The 26,325-nt window shown below is 31.2% G+C and overlaps 1 protein-coding gene across 5 annotated transcripts in view; it reads right to left on the minus strand.

Annotated features, from left to right (window-relative positions):
• LOC143229384 (uncharacterized) overlaps window positions 1–25,929 on the minus strand; it is a 37,435-nt gene extending 11,506 nt beyond the window's left edge. The window contains exons 1-10 of one of the 5 annotated variants that reach the window (XM_076461640.1): window positions 25,814–25,929; window positions 23,703–23,973; window positions 19,600–19,773; window positions 18,660–18,725; window positions 16,525–16,626; window positions 7,649–7,747; window positions 5,288–5,363; window positions 3,354–3,460; window positions 2,381–2,552; window positions 1,095–1,302 (exon numbers count right to left, since the gene is read on the minus strand). In XM_076461640.1, the coding sequence (XP_076317755.1) occupies window positions 1,095–1,302; window positions 2,381–2,552; window positions 3,354–3,460; window positions 5,288–5,363; window positions 7,649–7,747; window positions 16,525–16,626; window positions 18,660–18,725; window positions 19,600–19,773; window positions 23,703–23,957 (1,259 nt within the window). In that variant the 5' untranslated portion in view covers window positions 23,958–23,973; window positions 25,814–25,929. Of the gene's footprint in view, window positions 1–1,094; window positions 1,303–2,380; window positions 2,553–3,353; window positions 3,461–5,287; window positions 5,364–7,648; window positions 7,748–16,524; window positions 16,627–18,659; window positions 18,726–19,599; window positions 19,774–23,702; window positions 23,974–24,923; window positions 25,588–25,754 lie in introns of those variants that run through there. The other 4 variants (XM_076461639.1, XM_076461641.1, XM_076461643.1 and 1 more) reach the window with 4 other exon arrangements.
• Between the last annotated feature and the right edge of the window lie 396 nt (window positions 25,930–26,325).

Here is a 26,325-nt window from a genome sequence, read left to right on the forward strand (position 1 = left end):
ATTGCACTGGTTATCAATACTCATTGATATAAATATCATATATTATATAACTTTTAGTTTATGAACTTTGTGGAAATCTTGATACATATTAGTTGATTTTTGTTTTTAGAATGAACCCTAAAACAAAGGTTTTTTTTTGTCAAGGACAAGCAAGCAATCTTGCTACTCATGCCAAAAAGCTTGAAAAAAAACCCAAAAAGAGTACATTTTGGAAATTGAAAATGCCTAACGTCATATTATAGAGTTATATTATATACATTATATAGTTCATTATATTGTTACTTCTAGTAATGTACTTAAAAATATGTTAACTACACTTTACAGAAAAAGCTTTGGAATTTTAAAGTTCTGTTGCATTTTGAATCTTAATTTCTTTTTTTAGCTAACAGCAATGCATGTGCTATTTAAATGTAAGTATACTCTTTGTGATTAATACCTGATGTAATTCCAACTTATTTATGTTATTTAAGTGTATTAAAATATGTTGTGTTTATCTTTCTTGGAGTCATAAACACTTTGCTTATCTCAAAATAAATAAATAAAAAACTGACCAGCTTCAGGTAAGTTTTGTAAGATACCTGCTTGATGCTACATTTTTATGAATATAATTGTGTACATACTCATGTGAAAGATGGCACGAGAAAAACCAAAATAGAAGAAAACTTATCCTTCAATTTGACAAAATAAGTGGCTGGCATCCACACACACACACATGCACAGATGTGTCAAAAAGTATGACTAAACGGATGAGACACTGGATAAGCTATAAGAAATAATTAATGAAACCTAGCAGTCCATTAATAAGTGATACTGCATTGTAACTTCTTAGATAACTGATATGGGTGCTGGCCCTAATAAGGATTGGCTTTGTAAAGCACTTGAAACTTTGTAGCACTAAAATAGAAAGCACTCAGCAAAACAGTACTTAGATTAGGACTGTAAAAATACCACGATTATTCCCTGTAGAACCACTGACAGGGGTTAATTATTCAAAACAGTAACAGAACACTATAATGTTACACTTTCAATTTTTCCTATATTTTAGGCTTACTTTCTATTTTGTTGTTTTATTTAATATCAAAAGTAATAAATACCAGTGTAGAGGTGTCCTTCCCTGAACATCAGATACAGCAAGGCTAGCTCCACTGTCAAGAAGTAGCAGAACTGCCTTGGTTCGACCCATTTCACATGCCCATAAAAGTGGGGTCTTTTTCTCCCTGTTTATGGCTTCCAATGGTGCTCCAAGTTGTAACAGCAAAGCAATTGTAGTAGTATGTCCTTGACTGGCAGCAGCATGAAGAGCTAAATGTAACACACACAATGGAATTAAGTTAACACCACAATCCTATAATTTAACAATATACTTTCTATAACTCTCCATAATTTAAATCCAGGTAAATAAAACTATTAACTTCTATGTGAAAACATTTATATTAGCAGTTAGTCATTCTAAATCAGCATCAACCAGATGCATCTTTATTACACTGACTGCTGATTTGCCATATAAGGTACAATTCACCTACAGCAGTTGCATGAAAGTGTACCATATATGGTGTACAGCTCACAAAAATTCCACATACCTTTAGAGCAGCTGCAGTAAATGAGTTAGAAGGTTATTTCGTGTGTAAAAATACATATATATAACAATTTACATTTAGTTGCTTCACAATTTAGGCTTTACTTCTATAAATATTAATGTGCAAGATGAACATGTTTTTTACCAGAATCACAGTGGTAATGCTTGACGTATAGTTACAAGAAAGAGAGGTGATATGCCAGCAACTTCCATGTGCATAGTGTTCTTTCTACTGATGAATAACGAATTATACATACCCAAGAGTTTTATTTTCCTATTCCCAGTATATACACATGAATAGGTCAGATCAGTGAGCTTTGTCAGTATATTACTCATTTGCAGTATTATTTTCAATTTCAATCTGTACGCCGTAACACCATATTACACTTTTGTAGTAAGTTTATCTTTCTAACACATATTAACATTACCTGTAGACTTCAGTGATTATTCATTTTATCTTGATGTTATAGGATAAAATTCATATTGGTAGTTATAACTTGAACACTAAGAATTATTTTTGTTTTCTTACACAGTTATCATACCATTTTCCTTTAAAATATTTTTTCTTACTTCACATCAACCAAATTAACTTATCTAGACTTAACTAATATTTCATATAAAGCACAAATAACAAACATCAAACATTGGTAAGTTAATAAAACAAATGAACATTAAAGTGAAAGCTCAGAAAGTATTACAAAGTGATACAGCAAGGAAGTTTTCTTTTTTACAATTATTATACGTATTTCAGAGTCAGTAAAAATATAAAAATACAGTGCCAACTAAAATGTTGCTAATGCATACCTGTGTTTCCATTCTTGTCTGGGACTGAAACATCAAACCTGAAGTCGTGCATGGTTTGAATTACAGAATCTGCTCCTTTGGCAGCTCCCCAAATCAAAGCACTAAGTCCAATGGAATCAGGATTGTCTGGCATACAGCAGTACTTACGAGACAAAAAAACAGCCACAGTTTCCTGTTACATAATAATGATTAAAATGTTTTAATTTTACAATCAAAACATGTTGTTTATATTTTAGTGATGAGAGATACCAACACATTCCTAAAATAGAGTAGAACAAAAAAGAAGAAGAAGAAAGAGGTAACATTATTTTCCATCACCATTTGATACAAGTTGAAAGTCTTTAGGAACTTCATTTTTCACGTGTAAAATAAAGTCAATATATATTGTACATATGAACTAATAAAAGGTTTAAAATGTAACAAAAATTCTTTAGTACAGATTACTTCTTAGTAGCATTTAATACAAAACATTTGTCAGCTATATTTCTTACTGTGGAGTTTTCCAATCATTGTCAACACTATTTTCAACTGGTTGATTATTTTAATGATACTTGTCAAACTAATAATAATAGTTTCATTGACTACTTTACCTGAAACTATATGATGTTTAAATATTGTAGATTAATCAAGTAAATCACTCAGTTCTATAGTATCAATGGTAGAAAATCTACCAATACCCTTGTCATGATATGAAATAAGACATTATAAAGCTTTTTATTGCAAAAACAACAGTTAACTTTGGAATACTATAAAATAAGCCTAAAAAATACAGACTTAGAAAAGTTTAGTCAGACTAGGTTTTTTTTTGGAAAATTACATAACTACCATCTTCCAGAATACAATGTAACACATTTTTGTAAAGACCAATATTAAAGGTTACTTTAGTCATACATACTTTATTTGTCTCATATATGAATACTGACATTAACATTTAATATTTTATGAATACAAAACAAAGTTAAAATAGGCTCACAGCATGATTTCCTTGGGCAGAATAGTGAAGAGGTGTAGCACCTTTTCCATCAGTACTTGTATGATCTGCTCCTCTGTCTAAAAGTAATGCTGCTTTATCTGCTAGCCCTACACATTAAAAAAATGCAAGAATACAAACAATAATTAAATGTAACTTTCAACTAAATGAAAATGAAATATTTATATGTTTACATTTGTTTTTCAATAACCTTAATAAATTCTTGAATACAACTTCTGACATAATATCAACAAAAACATACAAGTTTAATACCTTATAAACTAATACACACACAGATCACACCATAACTTTCAAAAGTTTATGTTACAATACTTTTATCCTCTCTTTCTATTTATATGCTAGCAGACTCTCCATTAATACTTCATCATTTTACAAAGTTCACATTTAATTTCTATTATCCTCTTCTTCATTCAAATTGTTTAATATTTTTATTTTCTTCTAAATTCATTTTTATTTTGTTATTCTTTGTTGATAGTCTTATCATTTTTTAAACTTTCCTTTAATTAATTGTTATCAGTTTGTGTTCTGCATTTGACTCTGACTCTTTTTCAAATTTCTTGATGTTTTTATTGATAAGAACTTTTATACTGAAGTAGATGTATAGAATTTCACTTCCCCCAGATAATATAAATGTAACAATTGTGAACATTTTCTATACCTTTTAATCAATTTATTTCAAAAGTGAGAAACACAGAATTAAAAATTCCAACCCAAATTAAACTATATATATCAGAAATAAAACACTTTGAAAGTACCAGATACACTAATGATGATTATTCAGTAAAACAATCCAACAGACACTTGGGAGTTATAAATCAATAAGTTAGAAAACTAAAGCCTATAATGAAACAAAAACACAGAAAACGTGTTGTTTAACATCCAGGAACAGCAAGTCTCAGATCTTCTACAAAGAATACAGATTAAGTTAGTTTGCTACGACAATATCAGTTTTATCTTTGTGTCATTACAATAATTATGTACAGTTACACTATTCCTAGAAATTTAAACACCACATTTCTGTGTTGTCAGTATTAAAAATGCTGATGTTAACCAGCTAGTTTTACTTCTGTATTTATTAAGAAGTGAAACCAATCACATTTTTCATGAAAATATGCCTATTTGAAAATGATGGAGATATTATTTATAATATGTTTAGAGGAATTAAATAAAATAAATTATTATTTCTAAGGTGTAGTTACTCTTTATAGTATTAAAAAAATATGACTTTAGTACAAACTTGAATCCTTATTTGGTAAAAGTAAGATTGGCTTAATTGTTATTTATGCAAAGTTGCATGATAGATTATCTGTGCTGTGGCCACCATAGATGTTGAAACACAATTTTTAGCACCGTAAGTCTGCAAAGTTACTACTAAGTCATAGGGTAGAAAAAATATAATTGTTTATGTCACACAAAATACAGAAATAAAAAACACTTTGTTTGATATTCATCTAATAATAAAACTTAAACAATAAATTATAACTTATCCCTACATGACTTGAAACAAAAGGTACACATGAAACGAATTAATGGTTCAATATATATATAGTTACTAAATAAAAAATACATGTACATTCATTTACTATTTTCAATATTTCTTACATCTTAAAAAATATTCCAGTTGTGAAGTTTAGAGTGGTTGTGAATCATGTTTTAATTATAAAAAAATCAAAGCCCACATACATTGAGTTTGAAACATGAGCTTAGACCACATAATACTAATACAAATCTCAACATTCCATTATGACAAAAGTGTTGCAAGCTTATTACAAGATGGTAGTACATATATTTGCCAAGACTGGTAACAATCTGTTATTTTTAAAATTGACATCAAAATATTGTATTACAAAATCATATCAAGTTTATTACTTAAAATAATAAATGCTTCACAGCAAGGAATACTCATTCACATTTACCTAAAACAGCAGCCCAGTGAAGAGGAGTTCGAAACATGTTGTCCAACTGATTAATGTGACATCTATCCCGAGATGTCTACAAAAAAACATTTCATAGCTTAAGTCAAAAATTACAAACTAACTTTACTAAAACTAAACATAAAGCCCGTTCTATTTACCCCTTACCACCAAGTTATTCTAATTTTAGGGGAATTCCACTCCTTATCAGTAAACACTGGTAATGAATTGAATGACAGATTGGGCTTCATATTCACTTTTAGTACCTTAAGTAGCTTGACTTCTGAATAATTCAAAAGAAAATGAGTAGCACAAATGGTAATTATTATTCAAATTCTTTATCAGTATAAACTCACAGTGTAAGTAAAAGATAACTGAAAACATCACAAAAAAAGTTTTAACAACTTCACATTTTTTCTAATTTTAAAATATTTATAAGGCTCAATACACATTTGTTTTTGACAGGCAATGTTGTATTCCTGCTTTTTCAATAAATCTTCCATCTTAAAAGAGTTATACCAACAATTCACATAGTCAAACTCAGGACAATGCTCTTGGTTTTCACTTTTTAAGAAAAATCTAACTTCATAGAATTGTGCACTACCATTATTAAACTTTTTATACCTGTACTGTTATGTTGCTACCATCTTAATAGTTCTTGAAAGAGAATGTAGCAAAATCAGCTCATTAAACTAATAAAAAATTATGTTTTATGCAGGAAAATGTTATTTGTAGCATGAACAACAAAAACACTCCTTTATTACACTGACATATAAACAAGTCATGAGAATAACTAGCTAAATTTTAGTGTATTGTGGTCTGTCACACCAAATATTAAAGTATCGTAAACAACATTATTTTTATTATTACCTGCCTTTAATATGTATTGTTACATTATGCAAAAATTGAAATGTTCATGCTATTACATATTTTGTTGAATACACTTTACTTTAATGTTTTATGTTCATTAAGTTAAAAAACAATTATTTACTAATTATTTGTAAGTCTGATGTACTACGATGTCCGTTAAAAAAATACGCGGACTGACGTCATAAAACAAAATGTATTTTATTTAGAAGTTACAGGTCTGGGACCCCTTCAAAGTACTCTCCTCCCCAATGCACACACTTATCCCAACAGTGTTTCCACTTGTTGAAACAGTCCTGGTACGCTTCTTTTGTAATGTCCTCCAGCTCCTTCGTCGCATTTGCCTTAATCTCGGGAATCGTCTCAAATCTTCTTCCTTTCAAGGGTTTTTTGAGTTTGGGGAACAAGAAAAAATCGCAAGGAGCAAGGTCAGGTGAGTAGGGGGGGTGGGGAAGAACAGTGATCGAGTGTTTGGCCAAAACCTCACGAGTTCTGAGGGCTGAATTTCGCAGCAACGCGGTGCATCTTCAATTTTTCAGTCAAAATCTCGTAACAAGATCCAACTGATATCCCACACTCTTCAGCAAGCTCCTGACAGTCAGGCGTCGATTTGCGCATCAGGGTGTTGATTTTGTCGACGTGTGGGTCGTCAGTTGACGTGGAAGGACGTCCAGGACACTCATCATCTTCAATGGACTGTCGACCATCCTTAAAACGTTCATGCCACTTGAAACATGCCATACGCTTCATAGCAACATCAACGTAAGCCGTGTTAAGCATAGCAAAATTTCAGTCACAGATTTTCCAAGTTTAACACAAAATTTCACAGCAAGTCGTTGCTCCTTCAGGTCATTCATTCTGAAATCTGCCAAACGAAAAAAATCGCACTTCACTTAAAACCGCGTAGCTAATACACAAATGAAGATATCTGCAATCGAGAAATGGCATCGTAATCAGCTGATCTGTGCAAACCTAGCAACACCAAGCGGATTCCCCTGGAACCAACTTGAGCCGCACAATTCAAACAGTCCGCGTATTTTTTGAACAGCCCTAGTACATTTGTTGTAACATGATTTGTTACTAGTTTGTTTTATGAATGTTCCACTATTCAAAATTCCAGTTTTCAACAGACACTTTTGTATGCAAGTAAGGCACATATTTGTGTTTGTGATAAGTTGCTACAACCAAAAAGTAAAAACTTATCTCTCAGATTTTTATAAACTTGACAACTTCTATATCAATGAACTGAGAATAAAATTGTTGTTCACAATTACAATACTAGATTTAAATTTCTGAATTAGGTAACTAGATCATGATGAAGATATGCAGAAAGAAAATACAGTTTCTAAGACTTTAAGCCCAAACCAAGTGTTAAGCAGCTGACTAAACAGCCTTCTAGTAAAAAAACTAAAAAGAATACAAGATAAATTGTTTATAACTTGTTGTATTGAATCAAGTTGAAGTTATAAATATATAATTCAACAAAAAAGAATATACCAGTATATCAACTACTTCAGTGGTGCTTTTAGCCACAGCTAGATGAAGAGCGCTTCTTCCTTCATAGTCCTGCCAGTCAATTACCCCTGGAGATTCGTCCTGCACAAAATTATACAGGTATATTTTATGAATTGTGTCTGCAAAAATTACTCTCCAAAAATCCATCCTACAGGTCATGCACACACGTGCTTAATTACTTCAAAATATGTTTTTAATAGAAAGTAAAAATTGTTATAAATCAAATCATTTTTTAAGAAACATCATTTTGTATTATAAAAGATAGCACATATGTATATCACCTTAGTAATGTTTCACACATAAAAACATAGTAAAGTTAATGTTATTTACATTTACAAGCTAAGTTTTTCTTTTTATCCAGCCACAACTCCATGTAATAATATTCTACATATATAGTAAAAGTATAGGATCAGATTTAGCTTTTGCCATAACCACAGCAGCTAGGGTAATCAAAGCTACTGTCTACTTATCTCATTTTTTAGAATGATAATAAAATATTACATTCAAATTTTAAAAAACTATGTACAGAAAAGTTTTTTCTATGAATCTAAAACATAATTGCATTCACTCAAGACAGTGCCACCAAAACAAAATCATCCAAGAGTGAAAGCCAGAACTGAAGAGTGCCATACATAACAGTCCTATAAGCCTAAAACATATCCACACAATTAGTTAAGATAGTGACTGTCAGAACAACATACCGCTTTACATAAGGCATATCAATCTAAAATACACTCATGGAACAAAGGCATGGGTGTAGATCCTGGGGGGGATGGGTGAGATACCCCCCCTTCATTTTAGATGGGGAGTATGGTGCATACAATCATCTCCCCTTACAGTTTGGTCTGTTGAATTGTTTTATTGCATCACAGGCTTACAAATTGTGTGTTTGTTCTTGTGATTCTCGTGTTCTTACCAATCGAATTACATAGTTAGGTCTAGATGTAGGCTTTTTCAGTAGCCGAAATGTACATCTTTAATATAGGTGTGCTTCTAAGCTTTTTGATCTAAGCGATAGTTTGTAAGTATCAGTCAGTAGGCCTAAGTTTACATGCAAGGCTTGCAAGCACTATCACAGAATCTACTTATGTCTTGTACGTAGTGTAAGATTAAGTAAAATTTTCATCACAACAGATTAAACAGAGCATGAAATTCGTAAATATTACTCCCAAGCATAAACTCCTGTGATCTAGTTCTAGCAGACCATTTGTAGCTTGTAGCTGCATCAATCTTATGCATATATTGTGCGGTTTTATTGTTGAACGCCTTACTCTCCTTAGCTGCCAAAGCCGCTGACCATAGTGTACGTTTAGTGTACAGTTAATGACAGGTTTGGGCCACTCGGGTCCAGACGCGCTCTACATCACCCCTCCGCTCCCTTTAGTCTGAGCCTCGATTTTACAACAGGGCTCATGAGACCTGTGTTTGTGGCCCTCATTAATCAATGAAATTTCAGATTATCACTGCCCTCTAATAAAGTGCTGGTGTTTTATGGTAAAAGAACAATATATTCTCTTATCATAGATAGTAAAAATATTGTATTTTCTTGTATAATTAGAAAACAAAATGAGCGATTTCAACTGCCTGAAGCCTCTACTCGAATTGTATTGCTAGTTTTTGTTTAGGTGTTTATATTTAATAGACGTGCTTATTACTTGCAATTACTTGTGTTGTAACTTGCATACATTATTGTCCCAGCAATGCCCAGGCGATCAGTCGGCTCGGTAGTCACTGTGAGGTTTGTGCACTTGACTTAAATACATTGTACAGTTCAGTCCTACTTCCTACTATTTTGTTCTATCTTCGTTTGTTGTACGTTAAAGTTTTTCAATAAAGATTGTATTTTAGCTTGTTGAGTCATCTGGGAAACAGATTCCAATTATGACAAGCAAGCATCTGAAACTTTCTGACATTAGACAGTTCTGCAAGCCAGTTAGTAGTACTACAAGTGATAATGCAGATGCAGATAATCTAACAACCTCAAGGAAAGGAATAGAAACGTGCCATACAGAGGAAATACCATGTTCATCAAAGGACGAGTCTGAAAATGCTTATGCATGATTGAAGCATCTGCAATGACAGTTGAGCACTTGCAGATATTGCAAACAGAAGAAAATTACAACAAGATATTTGATGAAGCTGAGAAAAAGGTAACTTCCCTAGATCTGGTGCCTATTGAACTACCACACATTCGCAGACCCTCCAGAAGGATCACAGGTGATGCCTCAGCACACCATTCTGCAACAGCTAAAGATTACTACAGAAGCCAATATTTTGAATTTGTGGACACAATCATAGAACATCTGACCACAAGATTCAATGCAGACAACGACTTGAGGCAATATCTGGCAATTGAGAACATGATCACATCCGGCAAGATTGACAACTCGATTATAAACTTCTATCCAGAAATCTCTGCACAACAGCTTGAGTTTCAGTTTCCAATGTTCAAAGGAACAACAAAGCAGTATCTCTGAAAGGTGTGAAGGATGCTTACTGTAAAATGCATGAAACAAGCCAGCAGATGTTTAGTGAAGTGTTTCTTCTCATGAAAATTTTGCTTGTATGTCCAGTATTCAGCTGTGAATGTGAACGCAGCTTTTCTGCATTAAGACGGTTGAAGACGTAGTTAAGGTCAACTATGTCTCAGTGCTGCCTCAACCATGTGGCAGTTTGTCACACTCACAAAGATGAGGTCGACAAGATAAATATAGAAGAGCTTATGAAAGAATTCATAAATAGATTGTGACAAAGGAGGTCTATGTTTGGGAACATGTACAGGGTGGCCCGTAAATCCCTACCAATTCAAATATCTTATGTATCCAGTGTATCTGTGTGCTGTCCCTCATTCTTGTTGCATAATATTATGCAATGCCATGATCTGTGAGACATTTTCAAGTGTAAATGGGCTTAAATCAGCCATATTTCTCTGACAAAAAAGAAAAAAATGTATAATACATGCGTAATTGAATATAAAATGATAATATATGGATGGGTATGGACTTATGGGCCACCATATAGATAAGAGAACTAAATGAATCTTACTTCAATGAAAAGTATAAATAATTATGTGCTACATTGTATTGATGTGTAATTTTCAAGAGTTTGCAAAGAAATTTTAATTATTTTTATCAAACAACATGAACAGTTTTTCAGTAGATATAAACTTATAAAGGGTAATTACTAATATTTATTTAGTATATTATATACTAATAAATATAATAAATATAAATATTATATAAATATTTATTAATATTTGAAAATATAACTCATGCAATGAAAGTGATAAGTTACCTTGTCAAGTATAATGGCCACCTTTTATACTGTGCGCTGTGCAGGAATAAATTCATGTGGCAGTTAATATGTGACACATTTGTCTTTATTCTATTAACATTTTAAAAACTGTTCACAACACGTCACTTATACAAACCTACATGGAAACCTTGAAGTATCGTGGCAACAATATTACTCTGTGACTGCATGTTTACAGCTTTCAGGTTACCGTAATCAGAGATTAACAATTTGCAAATTGAACAGTCCACATAAGTGGTTGCAAAAATCACAATGTTTTTACTACACATTCAAATTTTAATTATTTTATTATTATTATTGTACAGTAATAAACTCACTATCAAAATGTAGATTATAATTCACATTTATATATTACTTAAATTTCTATATTTCAAAAGGAGATAACTGAATAAATTATAAATCTTCACCTGAGTCTTATGCAACACTGACTTCTCATTTTCTCTTTGACTATAACAGCTTCAGATTTTTCAATTAGAAACACATACTATAGCTATGAACGAACCAGAATATAAAATTTCAACCTCTTATCTTTTTTGCTTTACTGGGATATAACTATATTTGTCAACCCACATTGACACACCCCCTACCATATTCATAATTCTCTCAGACATGCTTATTTGACGTATTCATTGGGATGGTCTTTATTTTTGAAGTTTTAATTTAACACACTCACCTCTCCATTTTGTTCCAATATATAAAGAAGTGATTCACATCAAATTTTATCCATATTGAATAATACTCACAAATTGCTCAAGACAGGAGAAATTTTATCTTGTAGATTGCATTATATCTGCATATTCCAAAATATTACACATTATCCAGAATGTTCAAGAACATCCTATTTAAACAACATGAACAGTTTTTCAGTAGATATAAACTTATAAAGGGTAATTACTAATATTTATTTAGTATATTATATACTAATAAATATAATAAATATAAATATTATATAAATATTTATTAATATTTGAAAATATAACTCATGCAATGAAAGTGATAAGTTACCTTGTCAAGTATGATGGCCACCTTTTATACTGTGCGCTGTGCAGGAATAAATTCATGTGGCAATTATTCCAAGTGCCACTTTTATTTCTGGAATATTCTACATAACATGATAGTAATTACTAGAATTTATTTGAAAGTATACATCTAGTTAAACAAATTCTTCATCATTTCTAATCATACTGTATTGGCTTTTCATGCGCATAGATACTGCTTTGTCAGAAGAAACTAAACTAACAGGAATCAAACTGCCTTCAAATCAGCAAATGTTGTGTATGTTTTTCTGCAATCACAAGAAGACAGTTTGTGAAAGTTTAAGAATAGTGATTAAGAAGCTTGCAACATTTGATAATAAGGCTTAAATTCGAATTTATCCAAATCATGCCATTATCAAACTAGAAACACTTTATGAAAAATGAGCAAAGATGAAGAAACACTGAAAAAAACAAACAAAAGAAAACTGAAACACAGTGAGCTGATGAAGCAGTTTGTCAATAATCTGGAAAAGAGTACATTGTGGGTGCATGGGCCAAATAGATAAGCTTCTTTCTTTAAAGGAATCAATGGCTGAGAAACAAAGTGAGGCAAGTATGGGCTGGAAACAGTGAACAGCAAACCTTAAATAAAATTGTCAGTTACTGAAAATAATTCAATAGAAATGATGATGAGATTGATGGATAGAGTACCAATAATGGTGATGAGGATAGAGAAGCAGTTAGAGGATCATTTTTCTACACCTTAAAAGAAGAGGGGCAAGAAATATTACCACTCTTGATTTAGCAGCAGCTACAGATCAAATCATAATGAGCAGGAGATAACCATCAACCATTCCTCAATTCAAAGATTTTGACACCACTTCTGTGAAGACCTTGTCAAGAACTTAATTTCAGCCAAAAGACTCACTTGTAGTTCACTAGGATAGGAAGTTACTTAATAGGAAAGAAGTGGATCATCTGCTAGTATTCCTGTCTGGAGTAGTCATAAATCAACCTTTAGATATTCCAAAGTCAGCTTTTAGCATTAGAGAGACTCGAGCTTCTGTTGTGGCATATTTGCTGTAATAGTGGAAAGTCATTAATTATAAAAATCTTTAGTACTTAGCATCATATCTAAGAACTTGTTCTGGCATGTATTTTCAAAGGCTTTATGGAGCTTTTCTCTTGTGCAGACGCTGCATTTATAAATCAGTTCCAACAAACTTGAGAGTACATGGACCAGTCCAGTTATAAAACTACAGCTGACCATGATGTAGTAGCAGAAGTCATAGAGAAAGTTAAGGACAATGTCAATGAGCTTGCTAAATGACAACTTCAGATTAGTCAACCTGGAAAGTATTATTGAGAGCTTTTTGAAATAGTCATAACCTTTTCAATGACATCCCTTCTCATGGAGTATGAGTTATAACACCTGGTACATTGCATCAGGACTAACTGCCAGTTTAACATTCTTTGATTCAGCTGTATCTACAGAAACAAAACAAAAAATGGTAAAAGCACTTATTGAGAAAAAAAGAATGGATAAACTTCTAAAATGCATCTAGCTGAATACTGGGAAGTTTGAAGACATATCAGTTGAAAATTTTGTTACAAAGAACACAATAGGTTTCTTCAGGTGCCTTGTAATTCTATCACGGGAGCTCAGAGAAGACTATAGACAGTTCAATAGTTGAATGTGGTAAATGACAGTGCTGAAAGGGGTGTAAACCTTAATGAAGAGCATAAATACCATTATAGCAATGAAAGAAAAAACTATTCCTCCTTCAAGTTGTGTAGGTTCACAGAAGCCACTTTCCTAACAACAAAGAGGAAACAATAACAATGCAAAAGTGATTGATCATCCTAAAATCATATTTTAAATAAATCATTCATAATTTACAAATATTTTTCTGTACCACATAGTCTTAAACTCCAACCTCATTAAGCAACTTCCAAATACAATCCATAATGGATTAAATGACTTTTTTTGTATAATGGAACAAGATTAAGGTGTGAGAACTTTAAAATTTTTAACCTGAAGTTTCACCTGGAAATAATAACCACCCTAGTATTCATAACTAAAAGAAATTGTAAATTCTAAACTACGTAGATCACGTGACTTTCTTTTTAATAGTAATAGCCAATAAGTCACCATGAAATCTTAAGGTGTTTGGAACAAAGCATTGCTCCACAAACTATGAAAGCTAATGTTTTATTTACCCAAAAACGTATTTCCAAAAGATATTCACCACTGAACATAGTTTAGCTAGCTATCTTAGCTCTTCCACACATTCTGTGCATGCCACTAACCTTATGGAAACTCCCTCCTAATTTCCTGTATATATTTACAACTGCATGATGTCATCACACAAAAAAAAGCCCTCCACCAATAGGACGATAATGCACCTCCATGTGCACTAGCTCCCCTTATGCAACTGCCTGTAACTTTTCATCCTTTGAAAAGGCTAGTAGGAAAAAGTGCACCAAAAAAAAAGTGCACTACGCTACTGATATCATTACAGCTCCACTTCTACCATAATGGAACCTCTTGTTCTAACCTCAGTGGTTTAAATGCAAAGTGTTGAGAATTCTCTATGGTACACCACTCCAGCAATTAGGAACTGGTAAGTGGCAAGTATCCCATACCCTATTCAAATGAGGGGGAAGAATTCTCATACGGGGGACCCAGAGAATATGCTTGGATCTTCAATGGTCCTCCAATCAGAAAGGTCTTTTACTGTAAATAGTGCAATGGATAATCATAAAACAATTTTTAAGATCAGGCAAGCACAAGCCAGAGAAATGGTTAGAAATACTACTCTGATGCTGGATTTTTCCATGCTAGTCCATGGAATAGGTATGGTTTGAATTGTGCAAGAAAATTCAAAAGATCTTACAAAACACCCAATAAACACCTGGCCAGAACAGATTGTATAAGCATTTTCTGTTATTTTGTAGTTAAGTATTATGATAATTTTATCAATAAAAATTGTGATAGTCATTATTTAATTCTAACTTTTACAGAACTGTATAAATTAATAATATTAATATATTTTAAACAAGTTTAACAGATCTATATGAAGAATTTGCAAAGAGTGATTGATTTAATAATTTAAAAATTTATTTAGACAATCATAAGCCTTTCCATATTTTTCAACTTTTGTTTATTTTAACTGTTTGACTTTTAACAAGTATTGATACTGTATAAATTATTTGAAACGAGGTGTATATTGTTTGTTTTTTAATTTCATCCAAAGCTACACGGGGTTATCTGCAACAGCCATCCCTAATATAGCAGTGTAAGACTAGAGGGGAAAGCAGCTAGTCATCACCACCCACTGCCAACTCTTGGGCTACTCTTTTACCAATGAATAGCAGAACTGACCATCACATCATAATGTGCCTACAGCTGGAAGGGTGAACATGTTTGGTATCACAGGAATTCAAACTTGCCACTCTCAGATTGAGGCCAGCACCCTAACCACCTGCTCATGCTGGGCCTATGGGCAGAAGGATGTATAGAAAGTGTCCAACACACTCACCATGGCTAACTGCTGACTAGGTGAAAAAAAGACCACAGATAAGGTCAAAGGGAAGAAAAGCAAAGAGTAGTTATTTAGAATACCAGATAAATTATAGTAGTTTATGAGCATTCTTGTGCTTGATACACTTTGTGTGTTCGAAAATGAACATTTGAAAGCTAAATGAATTGTTTTTGGACAATCAACACAATAAGAAGAAACAGCTTTACTAAACAATATACCTGAATGCAAAAATCCTCAAGGCTAAGGTAAGTTAAAAATTTAGTTTTTAATGTATAGGTTTCATTTATTGATATACATTTCTTAACAAAAGTAACTAAAATGTAAAAATTACAAACTTAAATTACATAAAAAAATTAATGAAAAATATGAAATAAAAGTTCTCTTTATGAAATGCACACAAGCTGCCATTCTTGTGATGTGACTTGATACTTCTTTACTGTAACTTGCAATAAACTTTCACTGGATGATTTATTACTTTATTTGAATATGCGAGATGGACACAATTCAAAGAGCAACAAAACAAAATTAAGTGAAAACAGGTATAAACTGTTATAAGCTTCATGTTTAATATAAATAACTAACTGTTTGTAACTTTTGTTACTGATGTTTTCACTACAGTTAGTGGTAGGGTATAAAAAAAAAAGATAAATTATAAAGGATATCAATATTGATTTAAGAGGCCTTAAATTTGGTAACCTCTATTACACAAATGAAACTGGAAAACATTAAAATGGAAAAAAGTATTTTTATTTTTAGCCTGAAAATCACCTTTCATTCAGACTGGCTCAATAAAGGCTTCATAAATTTACAGACAAACATTTATTATAATTCCAAATAATTATGTAATGTTTTAAACATATGATTTCTGTAACCATCCATATTTCTAAAACTGAAACAGACACAAATTTCATATATCACACTTGTAACAATACCAATGACACAAGTGACATGGTTTGATACACGACTCAGCTGAAAGACTGGTGATGTAGTTTTTATCAGTTTTCTATATAGCTTTAAAACTTACCAAAAGCATTTTAACACACTCAACAGCAGAGTGATTCTTCTGGCTAGCTGCCAAATGTAAAGGAGTTTTTCCATCAATGTCTGGCAACAGAACATTAGCTCCCTAAAGAATATCAAACACACTGTAAGTCTGTTCTGTAACAATTCTACTTTAAAGTGACCCATTCACAGTTTATTTTATGAAATATTACAAAATTTGTTTGAAAAAGCTACAATAAGGAAAAAGAAGTTACACCAAATATTAACTGTTATAAAACAAGTAATGCAATAACGAAAAGAGAAAACACTTTTTATAATAGCTTTTTCTTATAAAGATTCAAGTGAGAGTATCTCAAAACACTTTTGTAAAGAAACCAATCACTTTAAAGTCAGCTTAGATACAAGACCTTACAAAAATAACTTATAATATTCACTTGCAAGGTCCTTGAAAGCTGTACAAATGAATGTATGATAAAAAGAAGTTCTTTTGTTCTCAGCATGACAATTACCTTTCACTCAGACCCACTCAGTACAGGTTTCACAGTTACAAATGTTTAATACAAATACTTTATTTGAAAAATGCCTATTTTTCTGTATTTAAGACTTGAAATATTTACTAAAACTTGCAAAATTTTATACACTTCATACATTTATAGTTGTATACTTTCACAGTTATTATAAACACAGCATAAGTAATGTATTTAACAATTAAGACCTCAAAAATAATCAACTAATCAAAACTAGTGTTTCCATTACTGTTGGTTTTGATTATTCTAATTATCCAAGTAACTGAAATATTGCTATTATAATATTTCATTATTATGTTTTAATACTTCAACTTTGTTCAGCATTATTGATTAATACTAAACACATGAAAATAATCAGCTAATTGCATATTTTACAAAATACCTTGCACAGTTAATTCTTTCTTTCCTACATGTGAAGCTTTGATGAATGTTTTGCTCAACACTATCTAAATGTATTTTGTATCATGCAATGTTTCAAGCATCTTCAGTGCCAAACAATAATTTGTATTAGTTAGAAGCAGTCCTAAGCAAATCACATTTGTGAAATAAGAATCTTGTGCATTTAAAAATAGTACTTGTTGTAACTTCAGATTTCTTTCAGATTCCATTATATGCAATTTTATCTGAATGTATAATTATAACAATGTTCTATGGCTTACTGTTTAATCAATGATATAATCCTTTGAATGTATTTTCATGTATGAGTGTTAGATCCTGGTTATAAACCAATTCAAATGCTGCACGTAGTGATACAGTATTGTATAACAGAGGTGAGCATCTGTACACTGGATTAGATCCACGTGAGATAGAGACTGTTATGAGAAATATTGTCGTTATCATGAAACAGACATAAGAAATTTTCAAGATTTGAGTTGTCCCTTTTTTTGTATTCAAGCTACGACTGTATTTGCCCCAAAGTCAGTAAAAACTGTTTAAGTTTTGTTGATCATAAACAAAAATATTGATTTTTGTGGGAATTTCCCCGATTCACCATGTTGGTTTGGATGTAATAATAGAATTTGCAGTTTTGTTCATAAATGATACTTTTGTGTTCAATGAACTGTAATCTGAGAAAGTATGTGTTGATGCTATTCTGAATTATTCATAGATTGACATTTTCAATTCAAATGACTCTCACTATTGACCATGACATTATACTGTTCTTATAGCTGAAAGGTGAATACTTCGGTGGTGATGAGTACTGAAATCACAATACTTAATTTACAAGACACACTCTCACAATTAAGCTATGCCAGCTCAAGGGTATATGATAGTTTCCAAGTAAATTGGAAAACAGCATTTTACAAGTAGAATGAAAATTATTTATTATAGAAAAGATACTATAGTTTCAACAGAACATTGGTCTGTCTTTTAACTAAGTGTATTGTAAATTAATAAACAACTCAGTTTATTAATATTTAAATACGCATATCAATTAAGACCCTAAATAACTCATAGTAACTAATCTTTCATCTTTACTGAAATAAAAACTAAAAACACATCCAGATAAATGAGTAAAAATGTAAAAACCAGAATAAGATAAAAATAATGTTTTATGAAAATACACTTTGAAAATATAATAAAATTACTTATAGTAAATTTTAGAGAGTTACATGCACATGTGACTTACTTTGTTGAGCAAAAGGCAGATATGTTCAGCATTTCCATGTAATGCACTCCAGTGTAAGGCAGTCCTCTATTTGAAAGAAAACCAAAACAAACAAGTAAAATATGATTTTAGATCCAATAATCTGTACAAACATTCCTTATTTTTGTTTCATTCCTTCAAGTAATTATTGTATGGTATTTTTAACCTATTTTACAAAATCTAAGAAATTAAAAACAAAAATCTGTTTATACATGTGCAGCAAACACTTTATTTTTAAAAAGTTAACATTTATTTTGTACATAAAGAATTTCAATATTTTACTTACTTGCTTTTCAACCCTGCTATTGTATTTTACTTAGGTTCAATAAAGTATTTACATAATAATAATAGTTTTACAATCTTTCACATGGTTTGAATATAAAAATAGATGTTAGAATCAAATACTCTTTAAGAGCAGGTTTAATTATTTTCACTAGAAACAATATTTACACTTGGATGGAAAAAATTATTAAAATGTCTCAAATTAACTAAAAAGACTGATATTTTGAAAAATAACCAGTTCATAGCAAATAATAATAATAAAAAATGGCTTGATTTCTATTTGACAATTGATTGCTTTATTAGTTTTGGTTATATCCATCAATAATAATAAAAAAAATGTTGTATTAGATCTTTGACATAATCAGATATTTATGATCATGATACACTACCAATAATCAAATAAATTACCTCATACACATGGAAAAAACATTAATACCAAATTACATTTAATAAATGATTACACAATAAAACACCAAATATGCAGATACTTTAAATTAAAAAAAAAACACTTATAGTTATCTTACACACACACATCTTATAAACATCTGATATAAAAATGATTACTCAATCATTTAGTAAGTATTTAGTTTCTACTGGTGGTAAACAAGTTAGTTTTCACAAATCTAGTCTTTCATTATACCTTCTGGCCATCTTGCATATCAACTTGAACCGTTTGGAGCTTCTGTAAAATTAATGCCAAACATTGAGGTAATGGATGAGCTGCTGCTAAATGAAGAGGAGTCACACCATCGACATCCTTTTGATCCCATCGTGCACCAGCATCTAATAGCACCCTCACAAACCGTGGAAGTCCCTGGTGGGGATAATTTGAAATGCATGTATATAATACAAATAGTCATGTACTAGATGTACTAAAACCTTGTCTCTGTATACATAACAGCTCTCAGAGGTGTACAGTAATAAAATTATAACTGTCAAATGATCATCTTAAATTTTTAGTTTGATTAACTTGAAAATTACACTGCAATGTGTATGTGTATATGTAATACTATGTTCTGATATAGAAGTTTCAAATACACATTACTGATTAACCATAATCCTTTAATTGTTTTGTGCACTCCTACATACCTTGTTTCTGTACTCATTGACACAGACATATCTAATCATTCTTATTTTTTTCAAATTTTTTGTACTTTTTTACCCTCTTCCTTTAAACATCATGTGTTAAAGTTAGTGAAATGCTATAGTACTTCTGCACTCCCACTGTTAAAAAGCAACATTTTGGTGTTTAAATCACCACAACAATTTGAAGCATTAGTGAGCTAATTTTATGACACCAGAATCACAATAATTAGTAGAACATTTAGCTATTACACTACTCACCAATTTTCTGCTTTAGTAATAAGTTTTGGCTAAACTAAAGGCCTTAATAACTGTTCAAAACCTTGAAAATCTATGTTAAGCATCAATGAGCCTCTTCCATTGATGTAACACAGATTTAAGACTATGGCAAGCAATACATAATACACATTTGCCATTTTCTTCCTGACTCATTTCTACATATTAAGCATTACTGTTTAATATTTTAATGCTAAAAACATAAATTTCAGATACATTATATGGCTACAGAGATAGAACTTGCACTATAAAGAGAAGAAGGAGGAACTGAAAAAAAAGAAAGGACACTATCTTTCTTGAAATGGTGAAGGAAAAAGCACTGACTATAAGAGGAATCTGGCTATGATCATCTGTAAATCCTTTCCAAAGATTTATTGATATGAGAAAATTAGCACTTAAAAAGACTGTTAGGCTAAAATGTCATATGATAGTTGTACTTATCAGCAACAGTCATGGTATGTTCTATTTTGGCTCACTAACAGGACCAATGAGTGATCTTGGAGCCTCTCAAAAACACACACACAGTCCAAGTAGAAATGATATGAAGGAGCAAAGTCTGGCCACAGTAATAATTCCAAGTCTTATGCCTAATAGAACAATGCAAAAGATGGCACACCCAACTTATTCTTAGTTTCTGATAACATGAGGCAAACTACCTATACTGATCAGAACTAAGCATTAATCCCAGAGTCTAATATTCATTCTAATTTGAGAACATAAGAAAACTCCCACTCCAAGATCCCATGGTTGTAAAAAATAAAATAGGGATAGGAAGCAATAGATGATATACTGCTATGATATAGTCATTGTCAGCTTCTTGATTGCTATACTCCATTAAATATGCTGTATAAGAATCTGTCTGAAGGCTATCTAAAATTTCAAACTTTAATGTTGTGATGCATGTAAACAATTCATTGTTATAGATATTATTAATAACATACTCTGTTATTTGAGCATAGATATATCAAATTGTGATATAATATTAGTGTCATAAGGCTCAGCAGAGAGGATGGGATACAATTTAATGTCATAGATATTCACATTTACGATTTATATAAAAAAAATGAATCTGAATATGTCTAAGTTTTTAAACTCAAAATAAAATAAAATAAATAAAATGCTATAAATTACAATACAACTAAATACTGCAAACTGAACACTTTTCATGTCAATTTGTTAAAAATATAATGAATAATGTTTGCAATGTGTTCATAATCCCATATTCCTGGAAGAACTGAGACTAGTGAAGCATTTGTTTTTTAGTTTGGAAGTAAAGGGCATTTAACATCTCCAAAAATGAGCAATAACAGCCTCTGAATCAAGTGTGTGTGTGTGTTCTCTTATAGCAAAATCACATTGTGCTACCTGCTGTGTCTATCAAAGGAAATCAAACTCCTAATTTTAGAGTGGTAAATCCAAATACCACTGTACCACTGAGGAACCCTGAATTGAGTAATGAATATTGCTAATTTGATATACCATTATTACTCATTATTGTTCAAATGCATTGTTTAACTAGCTAGTGATATTTTCAGCCATAATCCCAATAATATTTCACAAGATTTATCAAGTTCCAGCTATTTTGGTTAGTTCAAAATCCACATACTAAGTTAAAAAAGGTACAATAATCCTTCTAATATATATATAATTCATCAGGTGCTGGCAATTTGACAACATGGTACATATAATAGACAATCACATTCTGAGAAATGCACATGCAAGCTTTCTTAATGTTTTTCAAAATAAAATGAAAACACAACTCAAAGATATTGAAGGTGATGTACATGATAAAAAATAGAGAAAAAATTGAACTTGCTAGAATGACCTTATAGACTTCACGCACGAGAAACCTGATCCAATAAGGAGAACCAGTAAGTCTATCAGTCACATGTCAGAAATCTAGTGGATTAGAGCATGCAGATCTCTGTGAAATTAAAGTGAAATAAAAGATTAAAAATATCATTAAAAATGTTAGTGTTAAAAAAGTTTTAAGGAAAAGTAAATTTTCAATATTACAAAGTCCCAGAAGCAGCAATGGCATACAAGGCCAGAGTGACGATGGCCATAAGTAGGACATAACAGGAAAAAGGTTTTTAATTAGACTAACTAAAAGGCTAACAGAAGTCAAATGATCAAATCAAGGAAAAGTAAGAGCTTAAAAAGTGAAGAAACCAACTATTAAAGACCTTAAAACACAAAATGAGCAAAATCATAAATAAAAAGCAAGAAAGAATTCAGAGATACAAGTGAACCAGGGCTGCATGATAGTCTTAAAGAGAAAGTTCTTATTTAGAAAAACTAGTAGTCTCAGATATAAAGCAAAAATAATAATGCTGTAACAAGGATGTGTTATAACCAGCCATAAAATGGTAAACTTCTTGTATGAATAACAGACTTTCAAGGTGAAAAAAACATATTCACGATAAAAAACACACTACCGTATTTGTTATATGGAACATCAATTGTTGAACATAGAACATGTAAACAACCAACCATCACAATAAAGTGAACTATGTCAGAATGAAATAATTACATGTAGTTATAATTTAGAAAAATCAGAGTGAAAGTACATAATGTTTAAAAAGATAAAGGAGAAGAAAGAATAATGTATGGGTAGGGACCATGATGTGATGAGCAGAATCTAACACAAAATGAAACTAATCATTATCCCAAAAAAGGAGAGGCAGAAAGAGAAATGTCAGACCAACACTAACTAAAACATACTCTTCCATGACTAGTTGATCTAAAACCAGAGAGGTAAAAAAAAGTTGTTGTTTCTGTTTGAAAATCACAACAAATTTCTTGATCAAATATAAATCTATTGATAAATATCTATATGAAGAGATCGCTCTGTGGGAAGAACTGATCAATAACAGAAATGAATGTAAATATAGTTCATGGCTGAAGGAATATGGTATGCCCAAAGATAAACTGAAAGCAACACACAGTGTAACATATAGTTATAATTTCAAATAGATTTGCATCTATCTACCTAAATGATCACTTTCAATAAGAAAAACACTGTTCATTCAATGCAAGGGGATACTCATATCAAAGATAGTTTCTTTTTATTGACTAACTTAAAATATTATTTCAAGATAAAGCAAATTTCTTAAATAAAACTAAAAAAAAAGTTATAAAGTTGTCAACCATACCTATTGTGATTTGGTATGGGATATTCACTTACATTATAAAGTGAATTAACAGATCATATTTCACAAACTCAAATACACTCACATGTCAGTAAACACATACATGGAGTCTTCCTATGACAATGTAAGGATTAAAAAAAAGAAAAGTTTCAAATTAGAATTTTTTCTAAATTATGAGATAATCCATGATTTTTGTTCAAACTAGTCCTAGAAAACTCTTATTTCACATTACCTCATGACAAGCCCAATGGAGAGGGGTTTGACCAACATTATCACTGTTGTCTACTCGTGCCCCTTCTTTAAGAAGTAAAGTGGCACAGCTGAGGTTGTTCTGCAGGATGCTGTATATAAGAGGTGTTCTTCCAAAGTCATCTTTATGCTCTAAGGCCACTGCAGGAGCTGTTTCTAGAAACTTCTTCATGGAAGTTTTATTAGCACTGAGAGCAGTCTCATGCAGAGGTGAGATTTCATTTGACAAAAAATTCATTTCTTGAGACAATCATCTGTAACAAACAGAGTCTAAAAATCATGCCATAGAAGATATGTATCTACCTCATGGTGTAACAAACTGTTTGAAATGTACTGTTTGTCTGCTTATTTCAAAGAAAGTTAATGAAACTGTTGTACAATAAGTTTCAATCATTTCATCAAACTATAATGTTCTTAATAGAAGAAAACCAACATATAAAACCATTAAGCTCTAAGAAATATTTGAATATTTTCACATTTCTGGTTGGGCAAATTTACTGGGCACCATTTAGTACTATTTGTTGTCAAGTGTTCTTGTATGGTATAATGGTGACAACATAGAATTTTGAATGCTTTATTTGTAATACTGATGGACTGAACGAGTTTGCCACCTGTTGCTTAAAATGTTTTGAACAATGAATAAGCAAAAAAAAACAACAGTAAAAACAGCTTCGCAGTTTTCATGAGAGGGTGGAGTCAATATTCCCAGATCAAAATTATGTCAAATTAGTGAAATTATTCAATATTTTATGCAGAGATGTCTATTTAATCTCATTTTTACATAGAATAGTTTTATGATAAAAGCTGGTTTCCACCTGAAAAAAAAAGACATTATCACCTTTCACTGTGAGAATGAACTAAACCTTTTTCAGTAGAATTGATTTATAGTAATGAATAAGAAACCTGTCCTAGCCATGTATATTATGCAAGACATTTGCACGCCCACTCTACCATATTGAAATTTCTCTAAAAGGTGGTATGAACTTCTCAATTATTTTTAGCTAAAAAGTTCCAAGTTCCTCAACTTGTAGGAACCTTGTATTTGACACTAAATTGCTCACTGTTTGATCAAGTATTTATAAACCACACAAAGAAATAAAGACTTTTAAGCCAGATTAAAAAAACAGCATGACATATGTTGCTCTTTTAAATAAATCATATGCTTGCCCATTAAAGTGTAGTATTCAATATTTAGATACTTAACAACAACAGAAGTTCATATTTACAGGACATTCCACAATCATCAATTATGGACAGTGATTCAAATATTTGTAGGAAGACAGCTGGATATACAAGTGATATTCTTTGTAAGTTGAAGAAGACAGTCGTAACATAATGACTAAAAACACCTTAACATTGAAGAACTGATGTAAACTTTATATTTGATAAATGAAAAACTGAAACAGAAGCTTGTGAAAACAGATCTACTAACATTGTAACATCCACTGTGTTACCGAATCTAAGTCTGGAATAAGATCTACAATTTAGTTTCCTTATTCAAATAAAATTAAGATATGTTAGTATAATAAAATTTAGTTTTAAACTTAAAGCACAATAATTTTACTTATACGCTATTCTATGGAAGCGATATGAAATTAAAAGTCTCATTTAATGATGAATAATCGTTTATGCATGTTTATCTCACGCTAACGAATTTACAGTGCAGTTAATTATTTTACTGAAATTTAAACAACGAAAACAAGTAATCTATGCTACCAATAATAACTTAAATAAGTGTATTGAATTTGATATAAAAATAAACTAATATAATTACTACACACTAGTGAACTAAGTAAGATTTTACTAAAAATAGTATTGTAAGGTTAGCACTCAGCTACATTTCCCACATAGTCAGCAACTCTGTTGTGGTGGTGTTGGATGAGTCAGTAACACACTAACAGTAACACGTTAATCAGCACCATAAACTTATTCCTAACCACTACAGAAAGATGACAACGGAAACCAATGTATTTTTACTTTTAAATTGTATATTTCTATAGGTCACTTAACATCATATTATTTTAATTTTACTTACTGAATTTGAATTATAATTTATAAGCGCCAAAATCAATCAGTATATAGGTCGATTATCACCTTATAATAAAGTAAACCGTAGCTACTTCTTCGATAAGTCTGCATGCCATAAATAAAAAATAACAAAATCTTCAACCAGCCCATAAAAAATAAAAATTATTATTTGTACTTTAACCGCCAGAGGGTAATTTCGAAGTGTACTAAAACACTGTAAAAAACAACAACAACAACAATAGCATCCATTGTGTTTCAGACGTTATTTAAAGATTTACGTATATTGTGCAGTTAATCGAGAAAACCTTTAACACCAGGATGAATAAATCGGTGACATTGGTGTCATTTTGGCACCAAAGAGAGTATTTGAAATTTACTTGCGCCACAGAAAAGTTTTGCACGTATAAATAAAATAAAATATAGTTTATATTAAAAACTTGTTCAAAATAAAGAGTGCCAGATATTTTTATCACAAACTACAAATTACTTTAATATTACTAGAGACGCAACGTAAAACCGACCACATGCAACAATATTATACAAGTGTTTAACACAGTTTTTCATAACTACAACATTCA

Source organism: Tachypleus tridentatus, chromosome 10 (assembly GCF_004210375.1).
Source record: "Tachypleus tridentatus isolate NWPU-2018 chromosome 10, ASM421037v1, whole genome shotgun sequence".
NCBI classification, from domain to species: domain Eukaryota; kingdom Metazoa; phylum Arthropoda; class Merostomata; order Xiphosura; family Limulidae; genus Tachypleus; species Tachypleus tridentatus.